The 20,130-nt window shown below is 45.3% G+C and overlaps 1 protein-coding gene across 1 annotated transcript in view; it reads left to right on the top strand.

The window, feature by feature from the left end:
• Positions 1 to 19,234, top strand: part of CORO2A (coronin 2A) — a 67,231-nt gene extending 47,997 nt beyond the window's left edge. Inside the window, exons 9-12 of the mRNA XM_074993988.1 lie at positions 6,371 to 6,461; positions 6,705 to 6,976; positions 10,331 to 10,455; positions 17,479 to 19,234. Coding sequence (XP_074850089.1) covers positions 6,371 to 6,461; positions 6,705 to 6,976; positions 10,331 to 10,455; positions 17,479 to 17,488 — 498 coding nt within the window. The 3' untranslated portion in view covers positions 17,489 to 19,234. The remainder of the gene's footprint in view (positions 1 to 6,370; positions 6,462 to 6,704; positions 6,977 to 10,330; positions 10,456 to 17,478) is intronic.
• Positions 19,235 to 20,130: the final 896 nt, after the last annotated feature.

The raw sequence follows: 20,130 nt of genomic DNA, 5'->3' as shown, positions 1-20,130 counted from the left end.
TGACTCCTCTGGGGTATGTGTGGTAATTCTATCAATCTACTGCTTTATGTCATTTGTGTTTCCATATGAATCTCTATTTCTCCCTTCTGAATGTTCGCGCCTGATGAAGCTGTCCTGCAAGGACCTACGTTCCATAGGACTGGGTTCTCCCAGCCCTAGAATCAGATGAACATGCAACTCTGTTCTCCATTCTTATGCAAATGGAATTGCTTCCCTGTCCCATCTTTTGTAGACTGAGCGATAGGGCTGAGTAATCCCCATTGTGTGGTGCTTGGATAGCTGTCATTGAATTTTAAATCTCTTGATTACAACTCTTCTGCTGATTAATGGGTTCGAGTTGGTTTGCCTTCTTTGTATGTCACTAGCAAATTTACATGTTTCATTAACACCCATACAGCAGCATTTCATAATTTTATATACACAAATTATATATGTATTTGGACAGAATAGTAGACTATTCATGTGCTTGCTCATGTAGATTCCATTACAGATGTGCATGTGTCCATGCATCTGGTCAGAGATTATACTTAGCAGTATGCTAAGTACCGCCTTAGCAGTATGCATAAGCCAGCTATGGTGCTCCTGCAAATGCCACATTCATGCACTGCTGTATCAGGCACTGTTGACCCTACACCATCTTCATTCTGTCTTGCCACTAAAGTGTGGTCAATTAGCGCACCTCAAGGACTAAGAGTTTTTGTCTTGGACTTTGTGCCTTGTATGTAGTTATCCATAGGAGTCAGTGTTAAGTACCTGTTAGTCGCTGCTGGGACCTTAACTGCTAACAATTAAACTGTGTCCTGCGCGGGCATGCCCCAGTCTCTGCGTTCCAAGCCTTGCTGAGTCTGAAAATGCATGTGCCTGTTAGTGACCCCCACTCATCTCAAGTGGTTTCCTTTCGCTGCCTTGTGGCTTGTCGAGATGGAAAAGGACCCTCGGCACTTCGAAATCCCCTTATTCCTATCAGCAGATAGAAATAAGGGGATTTTGAAGTTGGCGGGATCCTTTCGAAAAGGACCCCCGTCTGGACGAGCTGCGTGGCAGTGAAAAGCGGCAATTTCGAGTAACTGTGGCCGGCGGTATGCTAATGAGAAACTGAATATGCATGTCGGTGCCTCGTTAGTAATCTTCGAAATGGCCATTTCGAAGATTTGGGTAGTGTAGACTTGGCCAATATGTCTTTTCTGAGCTGAGGTAACCACATCTGTACATACTGTTCGAGATGTGGGTATACCATGGATTTGTACAGAAACAATAAGATATTCTCCATCTTATTCTCTTTCTCTTTTAAAATGATTCCTAACATTCTGTTTGGTTCTTTGACTGCTGCTGCACATTGAGTGGACGTTTTCAGAGAACTATCCAAAATGGCTCCAAGATCTCAATCTTGAGTGGTAATAGCTAATTTATTCCCTATCATATTGTACATATAGAGGAAATTATTTTCTCCAATGTGCATTACTTTGCATTTATTAACATTACAATTAATTTGCCATTTTTTTGCCCAATCACCTGTTTTTCTGAAATCCTTTTGAAGCTCTTCACAGTCTGCTTTGGTCTTAGCTATCTTGCAGCTGATACTAAACTGCTCAGATTTTTCCACCTCATTGTTTATCCCTTTCTCCAGATCATTTATAAATAGGTTGAATAGGATTGGTCCCGATATTGACCCTTGGAGGACGCTACTAGTTACTGCTCTTCATTCTGAAAACTGATCATTTATTCCTACCATTTGTTTCCTGTCTATCAGTGCATGAGAGGTGTAATGTTACTGGAGTTTAAAATAAACATGTCAACCATTATTGTAACTACTATCCTAAGTTTGCACCAAATCTTGGACCAAGTGGGCCAGGTGAGGTATCTAATGAAAGCTGGTGATTCACTGAATCTGTTTGTTCTGTTTATATGTCTGCATCATTTTTGTATGTGAAGTTATAGGAGTGGCTCTGAACTTGAACTAGAAATATTAAAAGTGCTGGGATTCACAGTACGAGGTGTGGGCACCTCCTAGACAGGTGAAGATAGATTTAACAGAGAAGGGGCCTCATCAGACCCCAATCCACTGTAGTCAGACACCATTACTAGTGTGGTGTCTGGGTGTCTGTTCTGCTCCCTTTGTGTCGATAACCTTTGACTGCGTTCATGTGCTCTCTTTGAGAATGCAGTGTAGGTTCTGCAGTTAGCTGACATTGCAGTCTTCTGAGCGCCCCCAAGTACCACAAATCAGGCAAGGTATGAAGGCACTGGAATCAGGCTTATTGTCATTGACGCATGGTCTCTAGCCCCCTGGATGCCTAGATTAGGTGTCTATGGTTTACACTAGTGCATGCACATGCTGCAAAAATGGATGCAGCCCTGATGCGCGGCTAAAAGGTTCCGGGGTCCCCTTAGTGGCCAATGACACTTCTCAGAGATACACTTTTATACACATGTACAAACAAATTACATATACGATACGTACTCCGGGGGACTCCCTTTACTGTAATAAGTTGACACCTGTTGACGTAATCATATACCACCTATCCACCTTGTATATGGTGGTACGATCAAAACACTATCCATCATGCTATCATTCCAACCCTGTACTGAACCTGGGTCAGAATGTACGTGTTAATCTGAGGGGGAGTATGCTGGTATCGTGCAAGCTATCCTGTTACCTTACTGGAATGTTTATGTGTATTACTGAGTGCTTGGTACTTGGGACATAGTCCTTAGCAGCAGCCCTGTCTTTGCTGCATTCCTGTGAGCAGAGCCTGCCTGGCTCACAGCTTGGCTTTTCAGTTAGCATAGTTAATCCTGTGTTGTTCAGCCCTTAGCTTGGGTTTAGGCATTATGTTAACAAAACACTGACTGTTGCTTTAGGCCTTATTGTCAGGCCCTCTTATTACTACATCCACGTACCAGAAATTTAGCTGAGACATGTCATCTGGAAATCTGCCAATGACAGAATGCCCCAAAAGAGGAGAGAGAGATAACTCAGTCCTGTGGTTTTTCCATTGCTTATATGATCACAGGCAGAGCTTTTGCCTCTCTATGGGCAAGGCTGTAAAAGGGACCCTGGCAGTCACCATGTTGTCTCCAGTCTGCAATCTCCATCTTGTCTCCAGGCTGCAGTTTGCAGAAATATCTCTGCTGTGAACTGAGCCTGGATAGACTGCCAGCCCATCCTAACAAAATATGTATTTCCAGAGACTATTAAAGTAGCAGTCTATATCATCTGCTGCATGCCTGCATCAAGGAATTTATGACTGATGTATGTAATTTGACCACTTTAACAATTTTTCGCTCTCAGCATATTCTTTCTTTTATTAATAAACCTTCAAATTTTAGAGTCTAAAGGATTGGCACAGCATGCTATTTTGGGTAAGAGCTAAGTACATATTGACCTGGGAATGTGGCTGGTCCCCTTGAGGACTGGAAAGATCTATGTGGATATGGTGAGATTGGTTTTCATACCCTCTTATCTGTTTAAGGAGGGATATTGGTTGGGGGACCAGGGAAGCTAGAGAGCCTGAGGGATTTGTGATGTAACTGCCAGGTGGCCAGGAAGGCAGAAGAGGTGCTCTTTCTGACTGGTTTGGTTTGTCTTATTTGAAGGAACCCCAGTCTGGGCTTTAAGTAGCCTGGTTTTAAGCAATTTGCCCAGGTTTGACTCTCTCAGCACTGCTTGGGAAACTTCTTTATATCACAAGAAGGCCTTCCCATTTACCCTATGACAAGATACTTTACTTAAGAACCTTTGGTGAGGGATCTTGTCAAAAGCTTTCTGGAAATCTGAGTACACTATATCCACTGGATCCCCTTTATCCACATGCCTGTTGACGCCTCAAAGAACTCTAGCAGATTGATAAGGAATGATTTCCCTTTACAGAAACCATGTTGGCTTTCCCCCAACAAATTATGTTCATCTGTATCTAACAATTCTATTCTTTACTATAATTGTGATTAATTTGTCTGCTACTGGCTTTAGACTTACCAATCTGTAATTGCCAGGGTCATCCCTACAGCTCTTTTTAAATATTGGGGTCACATTAACTATCCTCCAGTTGTTAAGTACAGAAGATGATTTAAAGGATAGGTTACAAACCACAGTTAATAGTGTTGCAATTTCACATTTGAGTTGTTTCGGAACTCGAGTGAATGCCATCTGGCCCCAGTGACTTGTTACTGTTAAGTTTATCAGTTTGCTCCAAAACCTCCTCTAATGACATTTCAGTCTGGGGCAATTCCTGTGAATTGTTACCTAGAAAGAATGTCTCAGGTTTGGGAATCAATTGATTTCCCCACTCAAAGAGAGTGGTGTGCCTAGGGCTTCTTCGCATGCTGTCCTGGGGATATTCTGTGGTAGATGTTGGGCTCGCCCAGCACCGTAGCCCGGAGACTTTTCCTGAGCAGCACTGAGTGGGGCTGCACCTGTGCTAACCCAGCGTGTGCATTTCACACCACTAGGGATAGTCTGTGCAACTCTCCTCAGTTCCTTCACTGCTGCCCTCAGCTTCAGAAGGAGCAGGAGTCTCTCCTCTTCCCTCAGACCTGTAATTGGAGCTTATATAGCATAGCATAGCATAAACTATGTAATCAGTTGTAATCTATTGTCTGACAGTGCTCCACTGAGTCCTGATGGGTGAAGTGGCACTCCACCAGCACTTTGTGTAATGAACCCTCCTGCTTGCTTTGTACATGGTGTCCAGACTTTGTTCCAACAGATTACTAGTTTGTAGTTTTTCTGTCTAGACAGCTCTTCCTGGGGCTGTCAGACTCACTCTCTACACCGGATAACATCCCTTCTGTCAGGGACGCTACTCCTTCTTTACTGGGAACTGAGGCAAAGGCTAAGCCATTGGCTCCATGCTCCGAGTGAGCATAGGAAACACACTGGGCACTTAGAGCACAAAAAGCCCAGGTACATTTCCACTTTAAAAACCTAAAGGCGTGCTTCAGGGATCGTGACAGGATGGATCTGAAGATTTTGAAGTTGGATTTGGCCCGCAGAGTGTATTTTGTCCATCCCTACTTTGTGCATTGTTGCAGCAAGCTCAGTATGCTTCTGGCTTCAGTAGAGTGATTCTGTTATCTGCGAGACTTTGAATTCTTGGCCCACCTCTGAGGATATTGCTTGTGAGTCACCTATAATGGAATCGACATGAGTAAGCACTGAAGAAGTAAAAAAGGGTTACCTCTTTTTTCATAATCATTGTTCTTGAAGACATATTGCTCATATCCATTCTATTACCTCCTGTCGTGCCGAAACTGACAGCAAGAAGGAACCGAGCGCATAGTTGCAGCAACGCTTTATATACCAGAGCACAGCACTTGAGGGAGCACCACAGCTGGCCCTGCTGATACGATGGAATGGGCATGAGCAACACCTATCAATGAATAACAATTATGAAAAAGTAGTTAACTATTTTTTTAAGCAGATCATGACCTTTCATATGGTATCCTACATGGCAGGTGTTGTATGAAGTATCACAAGCATATTCGAATAATGCATATGGGGGTTATGGAATGCCATTTTGAGGTATAGTGTCACACCACACCAAATCTTTGAAATCATCCACCTCCTTCCTGCTTTGTGCTTTGCTATTAATAATCACCGTGGTTGAAATCTAGATGGTGCTTGCTGGAACAGGAATCCTGGCATCACTGGTGTTAGTGGCAAAGCTCCCATTAACTTTTGGAGGGTCTGGATTAGGAAGCAGCTCTGTGCCAAAATGGCAGGACAGGGATGCTTTGTTCCCTGTGCTGGCTTGCAGACCTCACCCCTGTTGCATTTATTGTTGGGGGAGCAATGGGGTTGGAGCCTGTAAGCCATCACAGGGCGGTGCAGAGTTTCTTGTGGCTTCCCCTATTTAGCTGCACCAGGTAGGCACCCCCTGCTTTTGCCCACCCAGACCCTGCATTCTACCCGCTGACACCTTCCACACACCCCTACTTTCCAGACTCTCCTCACTCCAGCTCATTCCTGGATACCATCATCCCACCATCCCAACTCATTCCTGCACTCCCCCTCCCATCCAGATCTGCCCATCACCAGATCGTTCCTGCATCCTGCTTCCCACCCAGATCCCACATTCACACCTTCAGCCTGCTCCTGCCTCCTGCCCAGACTTTGTATCCCCACCTTGCTTCTGCATTATGTCACCCCTCCAGACCTTGCACTCACTGCTCACTGGAAGTTCCCTTCTGCACAGTGAACCTCTCATTTTTGGATCTATCACAGAGCCTGATGTGTGTGACCTACAACAGATTTTTTGTGTGTGTCAGTGGCCCCAACCCAAGAAATGGTCTTCATCTTTGCAATAATGTGTCAAAGCTGTCAATAGCTGGCAGCAACAGCCGTGATTGTGTTCTCTCTGTGTGTTTGCAGTCGGAGTCATACCAGGAAGACATTTATCCACTGACAGCTGGAGCCCAGCCAGCACTCACAGCACAGGAATGGCTGAATGGAATAAACAAAGGTTAGGCTTGCAGAAAGAGTACAGAGTCAAACATTGTATACACACAATGCCATTAGCTACGGAAACATGTCAGGGGAAAAATTTGTACTCAGTTGTGTCAAAGCCATCTCTGATGTATATCATCTTTGGAAATAACTCCAAATTTGAGCCTGAATATTTGAACCTGCAGCTTTCTCGTATTTTGCCCAGTGCTGATGCATGTGCTCTATATGTATACTAACCATTCACCTACTTGCCTTGTAGGTCCCATCCTAGTATCTTTGAGACCAGGTTCTGAAATCCTGAATTCCCTGCCACAGTTTCCTGAAAAACAACCATCATTACAGCCCACAGAATCAAATTGTTACCAGGACAAGACAGAAAAGATGGCCGTGAAGGAAATTCAGAAGCAAAGTGGGATCCAAGGACAGAGAGGCCAGAAAAAAGCATCAGAAAGACTGCAAGAAGGCAGACAAGTGTGGTTTTCGAATGGCTTTGACTTATTGGCGTGCCCTCCACCCAAAACCGAGAATGAGGTCTGGCTGTGGGGAAGCGTGGGAGAATGGGAGGGAGGGGAGGCAGAATTATATGCAGGTGGCAAAACATGCAAACTGCAAAGTGTTTTTTGAACTGAAAAGCAGTGCCAAGGGTCTTCAGTGTGAGATTCGGGCACACAAGCAGAGCTAAAGAAACCCATCACTTCAATGTGAGCATGTCAGGTATACAGCTCGCACTGACCTGGAGTTGTCCATGTCCATACCTCTGAGAGATCACAATGTGAACAGAAAAAGGAATGGTTACCATCTCCAATGGACAGATGGGAATGGAGGCCTGGAGAGACTGAGCCCTGGTCTAAACTACAGAGTTAGGTTGACATAAAGCAGCTTACACTGACCTAACTCCGTAAGGCTAGGGCTACACTGTAGCCCTATCTCAAAGTAACTTACAAAGTTACGTTGCATAAGTTATTTTGAAATAAGTGCCTATTTCAAATTTCCCTCTATCCCTCTGGCAACTAGGAGTAGCAGGAACAAAATACCATGCTCGAAGTAGCCCTGATATTTTGAGCACGGTGTTTGGCCATGGGGTTTATGTTTCAGGATACAAATGTATCCCAAAATAGAAACCTCAGTGTGGCTGTAGCCTAATTGTCTACACTACAGTGCAGCTCCCAGCAGTGTAGGTCACCCACTCCGCTGACTAAATATTCACCTCCACAAGAGGCATAATATTAAGGTTGATGTCGTTAGGGCGAGGCAGAGTCAGTGTAGACGAGGAATAGGCAATTTTTTTGTCCTAAGAGGCACATCTAAGTATGTTTAGTGGTCCATAAAAACTTGTTGGCCTGACCCCTGTCCCAATGGCAGACTAGCCACCAGGAGCCCCAGCCAATTGGGGTTCCCTGGATAAATGTATCAATAAGATAGCTGTGTTAGTCTATAGCTGCAAAAACAACAAGAAGCCCCGTGGTGCCTTACAGACTAACAGATTTTTGGGAGCATAAGCTTTTGTGGGCAAAGACCCGCTGCAAACATCTGATGAAGTGGGTCTTTGCCCATGAAAGCTTAAACTGGAAAAATGGGCACCCCCTGTGCTGCTACCAGCATCACCCCTGCTAAGAGTTCCAGCCGGGGAATGGTGGGTGTAGCAGGGCAAGGACTGTGCTACCCAGTGCAAGTTCATGGACTGGAAGAAAAGGTTTGACAGGGCAGATGTAGCCTGTGGGCTGTAGTTCACCTATCCCTGGTGTATACTCTGTGTTACTTGCATTGCTTGGCTGCTGTCAGCTCTGTGCAGGGCTTGTAGCTGGAGTGCCTTACTGACCCTGGGACACATGGCCCAATCTGTCAGACTCCACCCTCAAACCCCCTTCCCCCCCACAGCTGAATTTCACAACAGGAAACCTCCCAGAAGAGAAACTGATATTCTTGTCAGTTTCATGGCTGCTGTGATTTTCATCTTTGGTCTCTGGCTGTCAGCTCTGGGGCAGACAGGTGGGAGGGGCTGTCAGAGCGCCACGGTTCCAGCTGTCAGTGTCGCACAATGATCCTCTTTAGTCACTGAAAGCCTTTCTAATGGAGGGGGGGTGGCATTAGCAGACCTAAAGAAACCCACCACTTTAGTACTAGTCATAGTTAGGCAGATTTACTGCTGTGGTGTCCTCATGGATTTCTTGCTCCCTTGATGATGATAATCAGAAGGCTGCTTATGTGTGTGTTCAGTGTTGTGGGCCCAATAATTTTACCAGACCCTGAGAGGCCCCCAAAGACCACAGACTAGATGAGGATTGAAGGTACCTGACCAGGTTTATTGTAAAGCTAAGTACAGTACCAGTTTTCAGTACACTTTACTGAACCACTGCACACAGGTACCAGCCACAATTTAAATTTTTAAACAATTGGAGATACACCTCTCCTAGAACTGGAAGGGACCTTGGGAGGTCATCTAGTCCAGTCCCCTGTCCTCTTGGCAGGACCAAGTGCCACCCGTGGCATCTATTTGCCCCAGTCCCTAAATGGCCTCCTTAAGGATTGAGCTCACAACCCTGCGTTTAGCTGGCCAACGTGCAAACTGCTGAGCTATCCCTCCCCCGCACAATGGAATGATTCAGTCAGTGGGAAATTTCTACTGCTCCCTAGGTCATACAAAGACTATTCCACAAAGACACCACTTTATATACAGGTACAAATAAATCACACCTCCATGCTGACATATCAGCTTACCACCTTCTGATGCTACTTAGCGCCCACCCGTCACCCTGTACCTTGTGGTTTGGTTAGATCATCTCTAACCATCATGCTGTCATTTTAGATCCTTTCTTGAACCTGAGTCTGTATGTGTGAGGAGTGATACCAAGATCTTTTTAGTAAACTAGTTGTACCTTGTGATTTCAACTTATGACCCATGTCAATTATTGTTCTGCACCTGGGCCGATGACCAATTAGTGTTTTGTACTCTCAGCCCTGCTTGTGCGAAGTTCCGTTATCCCGGGCCTGCCTCTTGCTCACAGCTTAGCCTTGCTTTGTTAGCCATGTTTTGTCCATTGCTAGCTAGGCTTCAGGCCTCAGACCAAATTTGTACTCCATGGGCTTACACCTTCATCTTACTCAAGGAGGGCACTGTGGATGCCAAGAGCCAGTTGAATGACTGCAGTGGCTATAGGTAAAACTAATGTAAGATGACTTAATTCTGTAGTGTAGAAATGCCCTTAGTGTAAATGTAACTCCCCATGATGTAACTTGTTCACTACTCTGACTTAGGAACTCCACAGCCGTGAGAGGTTAGCTCTGAGGTTTAATGCAGTTAGACTGATGAGTCAGTGTAGACTACTGCATTGCTTACACTGACTGGGGCTGCCTTTGGCAAGCTTTCCCACAATGCCCCATACTGGCAGTCTAAGTGCTTCTAGTGAGTATATACACCTCCTGGGATGTTTAAAAGTGATTTCACTTCTTGAGTGGCTGTACATTCATGTAGCGTAGATTGACATAACTTTGTAGTGGTGACTTGCCTAAGGACTCACATGAAGTCAGTGGCACAGCTAGGTATTGGACCAAAGTGGCTCGAGTGTCAGGGCAGTGTTTAGTCCCTAGCCCACTTGTGGATTGGAGTCACCTTGGCTTGGGTTGGAGGGTGGAAAGACATGCATAATCTTCTTTCCTTTTCAGTGTGTTGAGGATGTAGGGCTTTGCTGGGACAATTGCTGCCTGATGTGACCAAAGCGCCGAGTCTAAACTGTCAGGTAGAGGCAGCAGTTCCTAGGTGCTCTATGAAAAGCTGGGCCCCATGTTTTATACTGTAGTGCTGCAGTAGCATAGAGATGTTCAAGTGCATTGTGCCTAGACCCAACTGGCGTATGACAGAAATAAACAATGGTGTTTGTTTTACAGCTTTTGCAGGTGTTTTACCGACAGCAGGAAGAAATTCGGAGGCTGCGAGAGCTGGTTAACCAGAGGGACATCCAGATCAAACAGCTAGAACTGGAAATCAAAAACGTTCACATGGATTTGGGCAGGTACTGAGGGGGGCAGGCTTACTCTGCAGCCATGGCATGTATTGTGTTTGCAGTAGGCACCCAGCTGCCTCATGAGAACAACTCTTTCTTTGTTTTGTATTGGGGGAAAAGGAAGTGAATGCAGTGCAAACTTACACTGGTTCTGGATGGCCACTTGCCTGCTTCTAGGTGCTACATGAGGATCTGCTTGGCTGCTCCACACATGCTGCCCTCCAGTTCTCTTACTGCAGGTGCTCCTAGGTTGAACGCACTTCTAGAGCTGCAAGCAAGACTGAGGAGACTGAGGCTGTAGCAGTGCCAGCCAGATTCTGGTCTGAAGCCTTCATATGATGTCCCTGGGTGCCATAAGGGTGCTGGAGCAGGGCTGGCCAGGCTCCAGGCTTGCAGTCTGCATGTGACTGCCTGTGTGCTTCAGGCAGGTGGCTATAAGCATGAAGCCTGCTGCCAATTCCCCAGGCTAGCCTGTGCTTGCACTGCAGCTGCAGTGGCCCTGTCTTCCATGGCAGGTGGGGAAGACTGTCAGTGTCACGTGGTATGGAGTGGAGCCCTCAGAGATGGCTCCTATCCCAAAGGAACCATTGCAATTCCCAGAGGAAAGCTAGTCCCTGCTGCAACTCTTCCCATGGCCCCCACAGAAGGGTGTTTAGTGAAGAGGGTCATGACAGTGATGGACTCCAGCTGCATACTGGACATTGCCTCCCCTTGGCCAGGTGCAGCAGAAAGCCCCTAGTGCAGGCTGTATAGCAGTCTCTGTCTGTACAGGAACTAATCCTGCCCAGGAGTGCTAGAACAGGGTGGGAGGGGGCAGGAGGCCATGAGCCCCACCACTTTTAAAAGTGGGAGTGTATATCTGCTCTTTTCCTGTCGTAAGGGTAGTGGAGAGGAGCAAAGTAGTAGGCAGGGTCTTGTGGGGCAGGGACCCAGAGGAAGGAGTGGAGCAAGGGTGAAGCCACAAGGGAAGAGGTTTAGCAAGTGCAGGGCCACAGTTCAGGCACCTGTAGGTCCCCCCCACCACTTCTAGGAAGATTCTGGCACCCTTGATCCTGCCCACAGGAGATCAGGCTGAAGGCGGGGATAAAGGCCTGTGGACACACAGGGTGATTTCATGGGACTGCGCACTGCATTATCAACGGACAGTGTTATGTCACACATTGCTCTTGGTGTTTCCTGAAGGACAGTGCAGGGGAGCTCTGTCCAGGACACATAGGCAATGAGATTGCCAGCCATTTTCGGTCTCAGATTACCAGAAGACGGAGTGTTGCTGAAGGCAGGCGGGTATTGAAAATCCATCTGGTTACTGTGAGGGAACATCACTACCCCTTGCACAAGGGCTAGATTAGGGAGTGTCTCTGCCATAAAGCCAACACCAGAGACCTGCACAGGCTTTGCCTAATTCCCAGTGTTCTCTCGGTGTCACCTAAAGCTCTACCTCTCTAAAGATATCTCCCCTACTACTTCCCTGCCTCTGGCTTCTTATTGCACTACTGCACAGGGCACTGTATGAGTGCACTGCACTATAGTGGATGCTAGAGGCCCACACTGCACATATTGCTACAGGGATGCATTGCAATGGCCACCATTGACTTGCACTGCATTGCACTCCACAGAGGCAGTGGGATCATGAAGTCATATTAACTCTGGTATGTGTCTTTTGGACCCAGACGGAGAGTTGGGCCCATTTGTCCCAAGCAATCTAATGCTATTTTCAGTCCTCCTATTAAATGGGCTTGTAGCCCTGGTCTGCCTCTGTCTGCTCTCTTCTCCCTACACATGCAACCCATTGCCAAACTTGCTGCCACCTCTTCACAATCTCAGCTTTGTCCCTGCCTCTTGGTTTTCCTTTCCCAGACATTAGCTCATCCCTAAGCCATTTCATGCCTCAACACCTTCAACTTCCCCTTCTGCTGCCTTTCCCAGCCATATTCTCCCATACTGTTCTCTCCATCTCATCTCATCTCATCCATGCACTGTTGGCTCAGCCTCTGTCTACTGCCAAGCTCTGCCACCTTATCTGCCCATTTCTGTGCTCCATCCAAAGGCATGTCCACCCACTCCTCTGTCTCCTTCAATCATGCTCTATTGCTGTACTTTCCTCATTGACCTATCCCACCCTGTGTCAGCAACAGCTTCCCAGGCAGCTATCACCACTGCCCTGTACTCCAACATGGTGCACTGCCGTGAAAGGCATCTGGCTCTGCAGAGGTGGTGTGGGTAGGTTGCCGGGCTGGTCATAACAATTCAGACTTCTGGGACTGTAAGAACAAAAAACAAGGGTGCAGGCAGGATCCAGCTTTCATCTACACTCTGATAAGGGGAGTCTGTCCTTTTGCCCACTGGAAAGAAACAGTGTAGTGAGATCCCAGAACAGAGAAGGCACCCTGAAGATGGACTTGAAGATAATTATGATTTCTAGGAAAAAACTAATGAGATGAGGGCAGAGAGAGAGAATGTGTGTGAGAGTGCGTGTGTGTTGGGTGTTTGCATAGGTGTGTTAGGGATGGATGGGAACAGGGCTGAATGCCAGGTCCATTCTCTGAATTCAAACATTTTCCAAGTGATAGAAAGAAGTATTGCTCTAAAAGCCACTTCAAGAGCGAGGATTCATCTGCAGGAGAGACTCAAGGACTGTGTCCTGCAAATACTTCCATGAACCCGTAACTTGCTAGTCGTGGCTCCCAGGACAATGCCCTGAAAACATGTTTGCAAGACTGGGCCCAGACTTTCTTAGCCCACCAGATCAGGGAGATGAGGTAGATAAGGATTTCTTCAGACAGCTAAGAAAAGCTTTGAAATCACAGGCCTTGGTTCACATGAGAGCCTTTAATCATCCAGATGTTTGTTGGGAGACCAATACAACAACACACAGACAATCCAGGAAGTTTTTGGAGAATGATGGGGATAACTTCTTGGTAGAAGTGCTGAAGGAGCCAAACAGGGGCCATGCACAACTTGACTTAGAGACTTCCTGAGGTGGACCTATTCTCCACATTCATTTGGGAGACTTAGATTACCTTCCTTTGGAACACATTTTTCTCATTACCTGGATGAAGGGTTTGTTTTATGCATTCCTCCAACAACACTAATTGTAATTCCAGATGAACAAGAACAGATAGGACAAGATTAGGGTTATGCTCGTAATACCAAAACCAAAATGCACTCATGTGGCTCTTTAAAGACAACAAAATAATTTATTAGGTGATGAGCTTTCATGGGATGGAGCCATGTTTTCAGATCATAGCCTTACCAGAAAAGACTCAATATATAAAGCACAGAGGTACAAAAATTGCTATCAAGGTTGGCTAATCAGAAGAGTAGAGGGGCGCCAGGACGGGGGTGTGGGGTAGGGCAGTTAAGAGTTAGATAAAACAAATATCAGAGAGGTAGCCATGTTAGTCTGGATCTGCATCTGACGAAGTGGGTCTTTGCCCACGAAAGCTTATGCTCATACACTTCTGTTAGTCTATAAGGTGCCACAAGACCCCCTCATTGCTTTTGCAGATAAAACAGACTATGTAAAAGAGTCCTTATAATGGGCCAGGTAATTGCTATTCCGGTTCAAACCACGTGCTAATGTGTCAAATCTGAATATAAATGACAGTTCTGAGCATTTCCTCTGTAGACAGTTGTTAAAGTTCCTTTTCAGTAAAACACAGAATTTCAGGTCATTAACAGAATGGCCCACTCCATTAAAGTGCTAGATGACAGGTTTGTGTGCTTGGAGTTTTTTGATGTCTGTTTTGTGTCCATTCATTCTTTGTCGAAGAGTGTTTGCAGTCTGTCCTATATACATGGTGTGTGGGCATTGTTGGCACATGATGGCATATATGATGTTAGTTGAGGAACAGGAGAACGTGCCCATGATTCTGTGATGAAACATGGTTAGGTCCAATGATGGTACCTCCAGAATAGATATGTGGACAAAGTTGGCAATGGGGCTTGTTGCAAGGAAAAGTTCCATGATTAGTATTATTGTGATATAGCCTGTGTTTGGTAGTGAGAATCCTCATAAGGTTGGGAGGTTGTCTATAGGAGAGAGGAGGCCTGTCACCTAGGGCCTTCTGATTAAGGATGGGTTGTAAGACTTTAATGATGTATTGCAGTGGTTTGAGTTGGGGGCTGTAGGTAATGACCAGTGATGTTCTGTAATTGCTTTTTTGGGCCTATCTTGGAGTACTTGGTTTCTGGGTATTCATCTGGCCCTGTCGATTTGTTTTTTTACTTCTCCCAGTGGGTAATTCAGGTTTATGAATGTTTGGTAGAGATCTTGTAGTTTTTGGTCTCTGTCAGTAGGATTAGAGCAAATGCGATTGTATCTAAGGGCTTGACTGTAAATGATGGATTGTGTTGTGTGCAGGATGGAAGCTACAAGTGTGTAGGTAAGTACAGTGGTCAGTGGGTCTCTGGTAGAGTGTGGTATTGATCAGTCCATCATTGATTTGTAGTGTCCAGGAAACGTATCTCTCGTGTGGAGTGGTCAAGGCATAAGTTGATGGTGGGGTGCAGATTGTTAAAGTCTCTGTGTTATTCTTCTAGAGTCTCTTTACCGTGGGTCCAAATGATAAAGATATCATTGATGTGTCATAAGTAAATGAGGGTAATAGGGGATGAGGGCTGAGGAATCGTTCCAAGTCAGCCATAAATATATTAGCATATTGTGGGGCCATGCGGGTGCTCATAGCAGTGCCACTAATCTGGAGGTATGAGTTGTCCCGAAATCGGAAATAATTGTGGGTGAGAACAAAGTTACAGAGGACAGACACCAGATTGGCTGTGGTAACGTCAGGGATGATATTCCTGATCGCTTGTAGTCCACCTTCATGTGGAATATTAGTGTCACTTGTAATACCAGTTTGACTGAAACAAACTTGGTATACTTACTTGCTTCATCTTTGTGTGCAACTGTGATTCAAGATGTCTGCTGCTCCTCATCTCCTCTCCCAGCATCAAAGTTGGGGTTTTCAGCCCAACCTGCAGGCCCTCTGTCTCCTGGCGCGTAGTTACCAGATGGTTCCCTGGATTAGAATCCACCTGTTAAATAGGAGTACAGAAAGTATTACTAAGGAGTACCGGGGGTCAACTTGAATTACATATAATGGCAAAGGTTCAGTCATTGGTATCAACAGCACCCCTCCATGCCTGAATCTCTGCTATTCTCAGTCATCTTGGATTGTTTTCTGGATTAAAATAGATTAGGTTTATCCATTAGCTATATTAAAGTTAATCTAGGTGCTATATTAGCTTTTCATTTCCCCTAAGAGGGGGTTCCTATTTTTGTCCTTTAGATCAGGGGTGCACAAAGTGGGGTGTGTGCCCCTTTGGGGGGTGAAAAATTTCAAAAGGGGGAGCAGAGGGGCATAGAGCTATCTATCCTCCCCCCTCGACTGCTGCTGCTCCACATGGAACCTGAACATGCTGTCTGCAGCCATGCTGTGCCTCTCTGGGAAGCCAGGCAGAGGGCATCCAAAGGCTGCGGCTGAGCAGCCGCTGACTTGCTCCAGAAGCAGTTAGAAAGGAGAGCAAGCCATGCGTAAGTGAGCTGCACTACTCCTCACCTCCCTTACCTTACCCCACCCCCCACTGCTAGGCCCCCCAGCCTGGAGAGGGAGCCTTGAACTTTGCAGCCAACTCTGTCTCAGCTTCTCTGGATGCCCTGCAGAAGCCAGGGGATGCAGGTGCAAGTGCTGGGCATAGTGGGAGTGTGGAAGTAGTGTGTAGAGACTCAGTCAGCAGGGACAGGGGATGCATCCCAGTTGTGCCTGGCGGAAGTGTGTGAGGGACCCTGGCCTGTCTCTTCCCTATGAAAGACAGGAGCAGATGTTCACCCCATGCTTTGATTAGGCAGGGTGTTGCCTCTCCTAGGAGACTTGCCTGTGGTGTTAGTCCTGCTTAATGTGATGTCTATAACATCCCAGTGCAAACGTACACAAAGCAGGGGGTGGGGGGCATGAAATGTCATAAAGGACAACAGCACAATCGGCCTCCCACCCCCACAGCCTCTGCTGGCTCCTCCAGTCTCTGCTGCCTCCCACCACCCCCATCCTTCCCCTGGGAGCTTGGCATGTCACTTCTGGGAGACCTCTGCTCGCTTCCAGAGCCATTGGGGGGGTCTCTGCGAATTGCAGGGACAAAAAGTAGGACCAGATGCTGAAAGTTTGCTCACCCCTGCTCTAGATTCATTAAAGGTTTTGGGAAACTTTACCTCCAGATTAAGGATCCTACTCTGATTTGAGACCTCAACATAGTACTTAGGTACCTTTATAGGATGTCCATTTGAACTTATGGTGTCCTGTTCCTTGCTTCACTTTCAAGAAAGATGTGGAGAAACTGGAGAAGGTCCAGAGAAGAGCAACAAGAATGATTAACACTCTAGAGAACATGAGCTGTAAGGGAAGACTGAAAGAACTGGCCTTTGTTTAATTTAGAAAAGAAAAGACTTAGAGGGGGGACGATAGTGGTTATCCAGTACCTAAAAGAGGGTTACAAGGAGGAGGAAGAAAAATTGTTCTCCTTGGCTTCTGAGGATAAGACAAGGAACAATGGGCTAAAACTGCAACATGGGAGGTATAGGTTGGATATTAGGACAAACTTGCTAACTGTCAGGGTGGTTAAACACTGGAATAAATTGCCTCGGTGGCTGTAGAATCTCCATCACTGGATATATTTAAGAGCAGGTTAGATAGACATCCAAAGGGGATGGTCTCGATAGTCCTTGGTTCTACCATGAGGGGAGGGGACTGGACTCAATGACCGCTTGTGGTCCCTTCCAATTGTAATGTTCTATGATTCATTTATTAATTAAAAGAGCCTTTCTAGTGCCTATCATGTCAGCCTGCAGGGTAGGAAAGAGGTGAAACTTTAAGGGCAGACTGTCCATTTATGTTTTGGTTTTTTTTTTTTTTTAAACAACAGCATACAAAGTTGTCACTTAGGTGCTGTCAGATTTCCATTTTAAAGAAGTGAATTCATCTATCAATATTTTTTCCTAATCCCAGAGCCCATCTGAGATTTCCTTTCATACATTAGGTATATGTGATTAGTCATTCACCTTTTACCTGGATGGGACCAAGCAATTCTGGAAACAACTTAGGTTTTGTCTCCATCAGTCTAAGGGGTCCAGGATTTCTTCACAAAGACTGTTGACAGGAGTCTCTTGGCATATTGTTGCTTGCCATGCTGCGTTGGTGCTTTGGCTCACCAGAGGATAACAGCACACTCTGCAAGATCACAGGCAAGAGTGTTACTCAAAAACAGGTGAATATTCAAGAGCTGCAGAGTTGCACCATGGGCATCAGTGCATATGTGTACTGAACACTATACCTTGGTCCATAGCATCAGATCAGATGTGGCTCTTGATTCTGCTGTACTGTCTTCAGTCTTGGACTTAATTCGGAAGCTTCTTGCTCCTTTGCCCTGGAATCCCCTGAAGTGGAACATCTATGGGGACATTTCCTACAGTGAGTGTGGTTCTTTGAGAGATGTCCCCCATGTGTGCTCTGCTACATGTTCTCCGTCCCTCTGCTTCAGACTGTTCTTTGTTGGATATCTGGATAGAGAAGGAACTGAGGACTACTCTGTACACTTTGTGTGTGCCACAACTCACAAAAATGTATAGAGTATGCACACAAGTGGAACATACACAACTAATGGAAGATTTCTAGTTGAGGGCTCAAAAAGCTCATGCATATCTGAAATGGAGCACCCATAGTGACACCCACCTTGAAGAATCACAGTTACTGCACAGGGTGAGTAACCCTGTCCTCCTCTGCCACAAAATGCTTTATGCTTCACATCCCTCATTTGTTTCTCCACATAATACTTAGCTATGCTGACAGCTGTTGTGTATGGAGTGATATCTGTAGAACATCCTTTCCTGTAGAACACATTCCCCATTACCATTCATTGCAGTGATGGCTGTGATGTAGAAGCTGTTTGTCTGCAAAGATGGACGTTTCCCTCCAATCACCATTTCCAAATGTTGGACAAATTAGAGCTAGGTATATATTTTTAACCAAAAAATGTGATTCCCATGTGATGTTTATTAACTCTATCTTTAAAAATGAACGTTTCAGTAACAGGTTGTCATGGAAACTTCCAGACATACTTTGTGCTACACATCATCATTTTCTGACCAGCTCTGATCAAAACTAGACACAGAGACAACCTGTTTGATAAATACTGTTTCATGTCACACAAGGTATATTTTCTTTTCTTGTTTTTCATTCAGAATAAATTGTCAGCTGATAGGAAAGTCATCTTTACAAGATACGACATTATTGATTATGTTGTGTTTTTGTTTATACATATGACTAGATAGTCTTGAAACTGATCAGGAAACGGGGTTCTTAAATTATTATTAGACTTGTTGATTTCAATGCTTACTTAAAATAACAGTATCATTTATTGTTTACTGTCAGCTTTTCAGAGAACAAAAAATATCTAATCAGCACTTGAATATGCTCTTTCAAATCATACCTCTTTGTCAATGTAGACACTGAAATATGCTTCATTCAGGAGTTGAAATGTAGTTGTAAATTTTTATGTAACAAAACAAAGTCACACACTGGTTTATGCTTTATTAATATGTGCCTAAATGTGTGAGTGATGATTTTGACACTGTTCCTTATATTGTTTGTAAAAATGGGAAAGGGGCGGGGCGACACAAAGGAAGATGTAATTTTTAAATGTTTAAAGCAAACATAACTACAGAATAAACAGCTGGCTAGAATTTCACTTCTCTATATATTGAGGGTTTATTTTGCTAATGGTTAATAAAGAAAAATTCAACCTGAAGGACTACCTAGGCATGCTCAGCATCCATTGAGTTTCTCTGCCTGTTCCCTTTGCCCATGTGGATGGGTGGCCTTGTATTAGTTGGAAGGGACAGTACATTATCGTAAACTCACGTTTATCTTCCTATGGACCTTCCCACCTAGGCAATGCAGTGAGGTAGTCATCTTGGTGCCCTTGATGTTACATTGATGATGTGTTTAGCCAATTTCTAATAAAACTAGTAGTTTAGACATGGAAACATCTCTCTCACTGCTAGCTATTCCAGCCTTTTGACCATTACACTTTCTGGATACTGAAATGTTTAGGCTGGATCCTAGACTTGGCGGACCCATAGATGGTGCTCAAGCTTTGAATAACTCAGCAAAAGGACTTGCATTTCACATAAAGAGAAACACTGTGAGGCATCCTTCCTGTCTGAACTGTTGAGTAGGTAGAGAGGAATTGCCTACAACACAGAACCCTAATCTTCCCTGAACAAAGTAAGTATGCCTGTCTCTACTCCCTAGACACATCCTGTTGTGCCAGGATAGGCTGAAAGAGCAAGGGTAGCTGTCTGCTTTCACAGTTGCATTGTAACCCAACACCTTGTATATCACGTTATAATACTATAATTGGCCAGATGGAATCAAAGTTGAGGTCAGATCTTCAGCAAATGGAAATCAGTGTCACTCTTTGTGTGAAGTCAGATTTATGTGAGTTTGTGCAGGAGGTGCTGCCCCAGCACTTAGATTCCAAGTGCTTCTGTGATAACAGCAATATCAAAGCAGCTCCTGGGCTCAGTCACATGGGTAGAAATGCCTTGGGCTTCAAGGGGTGGCTCTGGAAATCAAGCCACTTTTTCAGGTTCCCAGTTACGGCTTTAGGTGTCTCATTGTAGGCTTCCAC

This window comes from Carettochelys insculpta, chromosome 5 (genome assembly GCF_033958435.1).
Source record: "Carettochelys insculpta isolate YL-2023 chromosome 5, ASM3395843v1, whole genome shotgun sequence".
In the NCBI taxonomy this organism is placed as follows: Eukaryota; Metazoa; Chordata; order Testudines; family Carettochelyidae; genus Carettochelys; species Carettochelys insculpta.
Note: the sequence above shows the minus strand (reverse complement) of the source record. Positions and strands in the feature narration are given on the sequence as shown.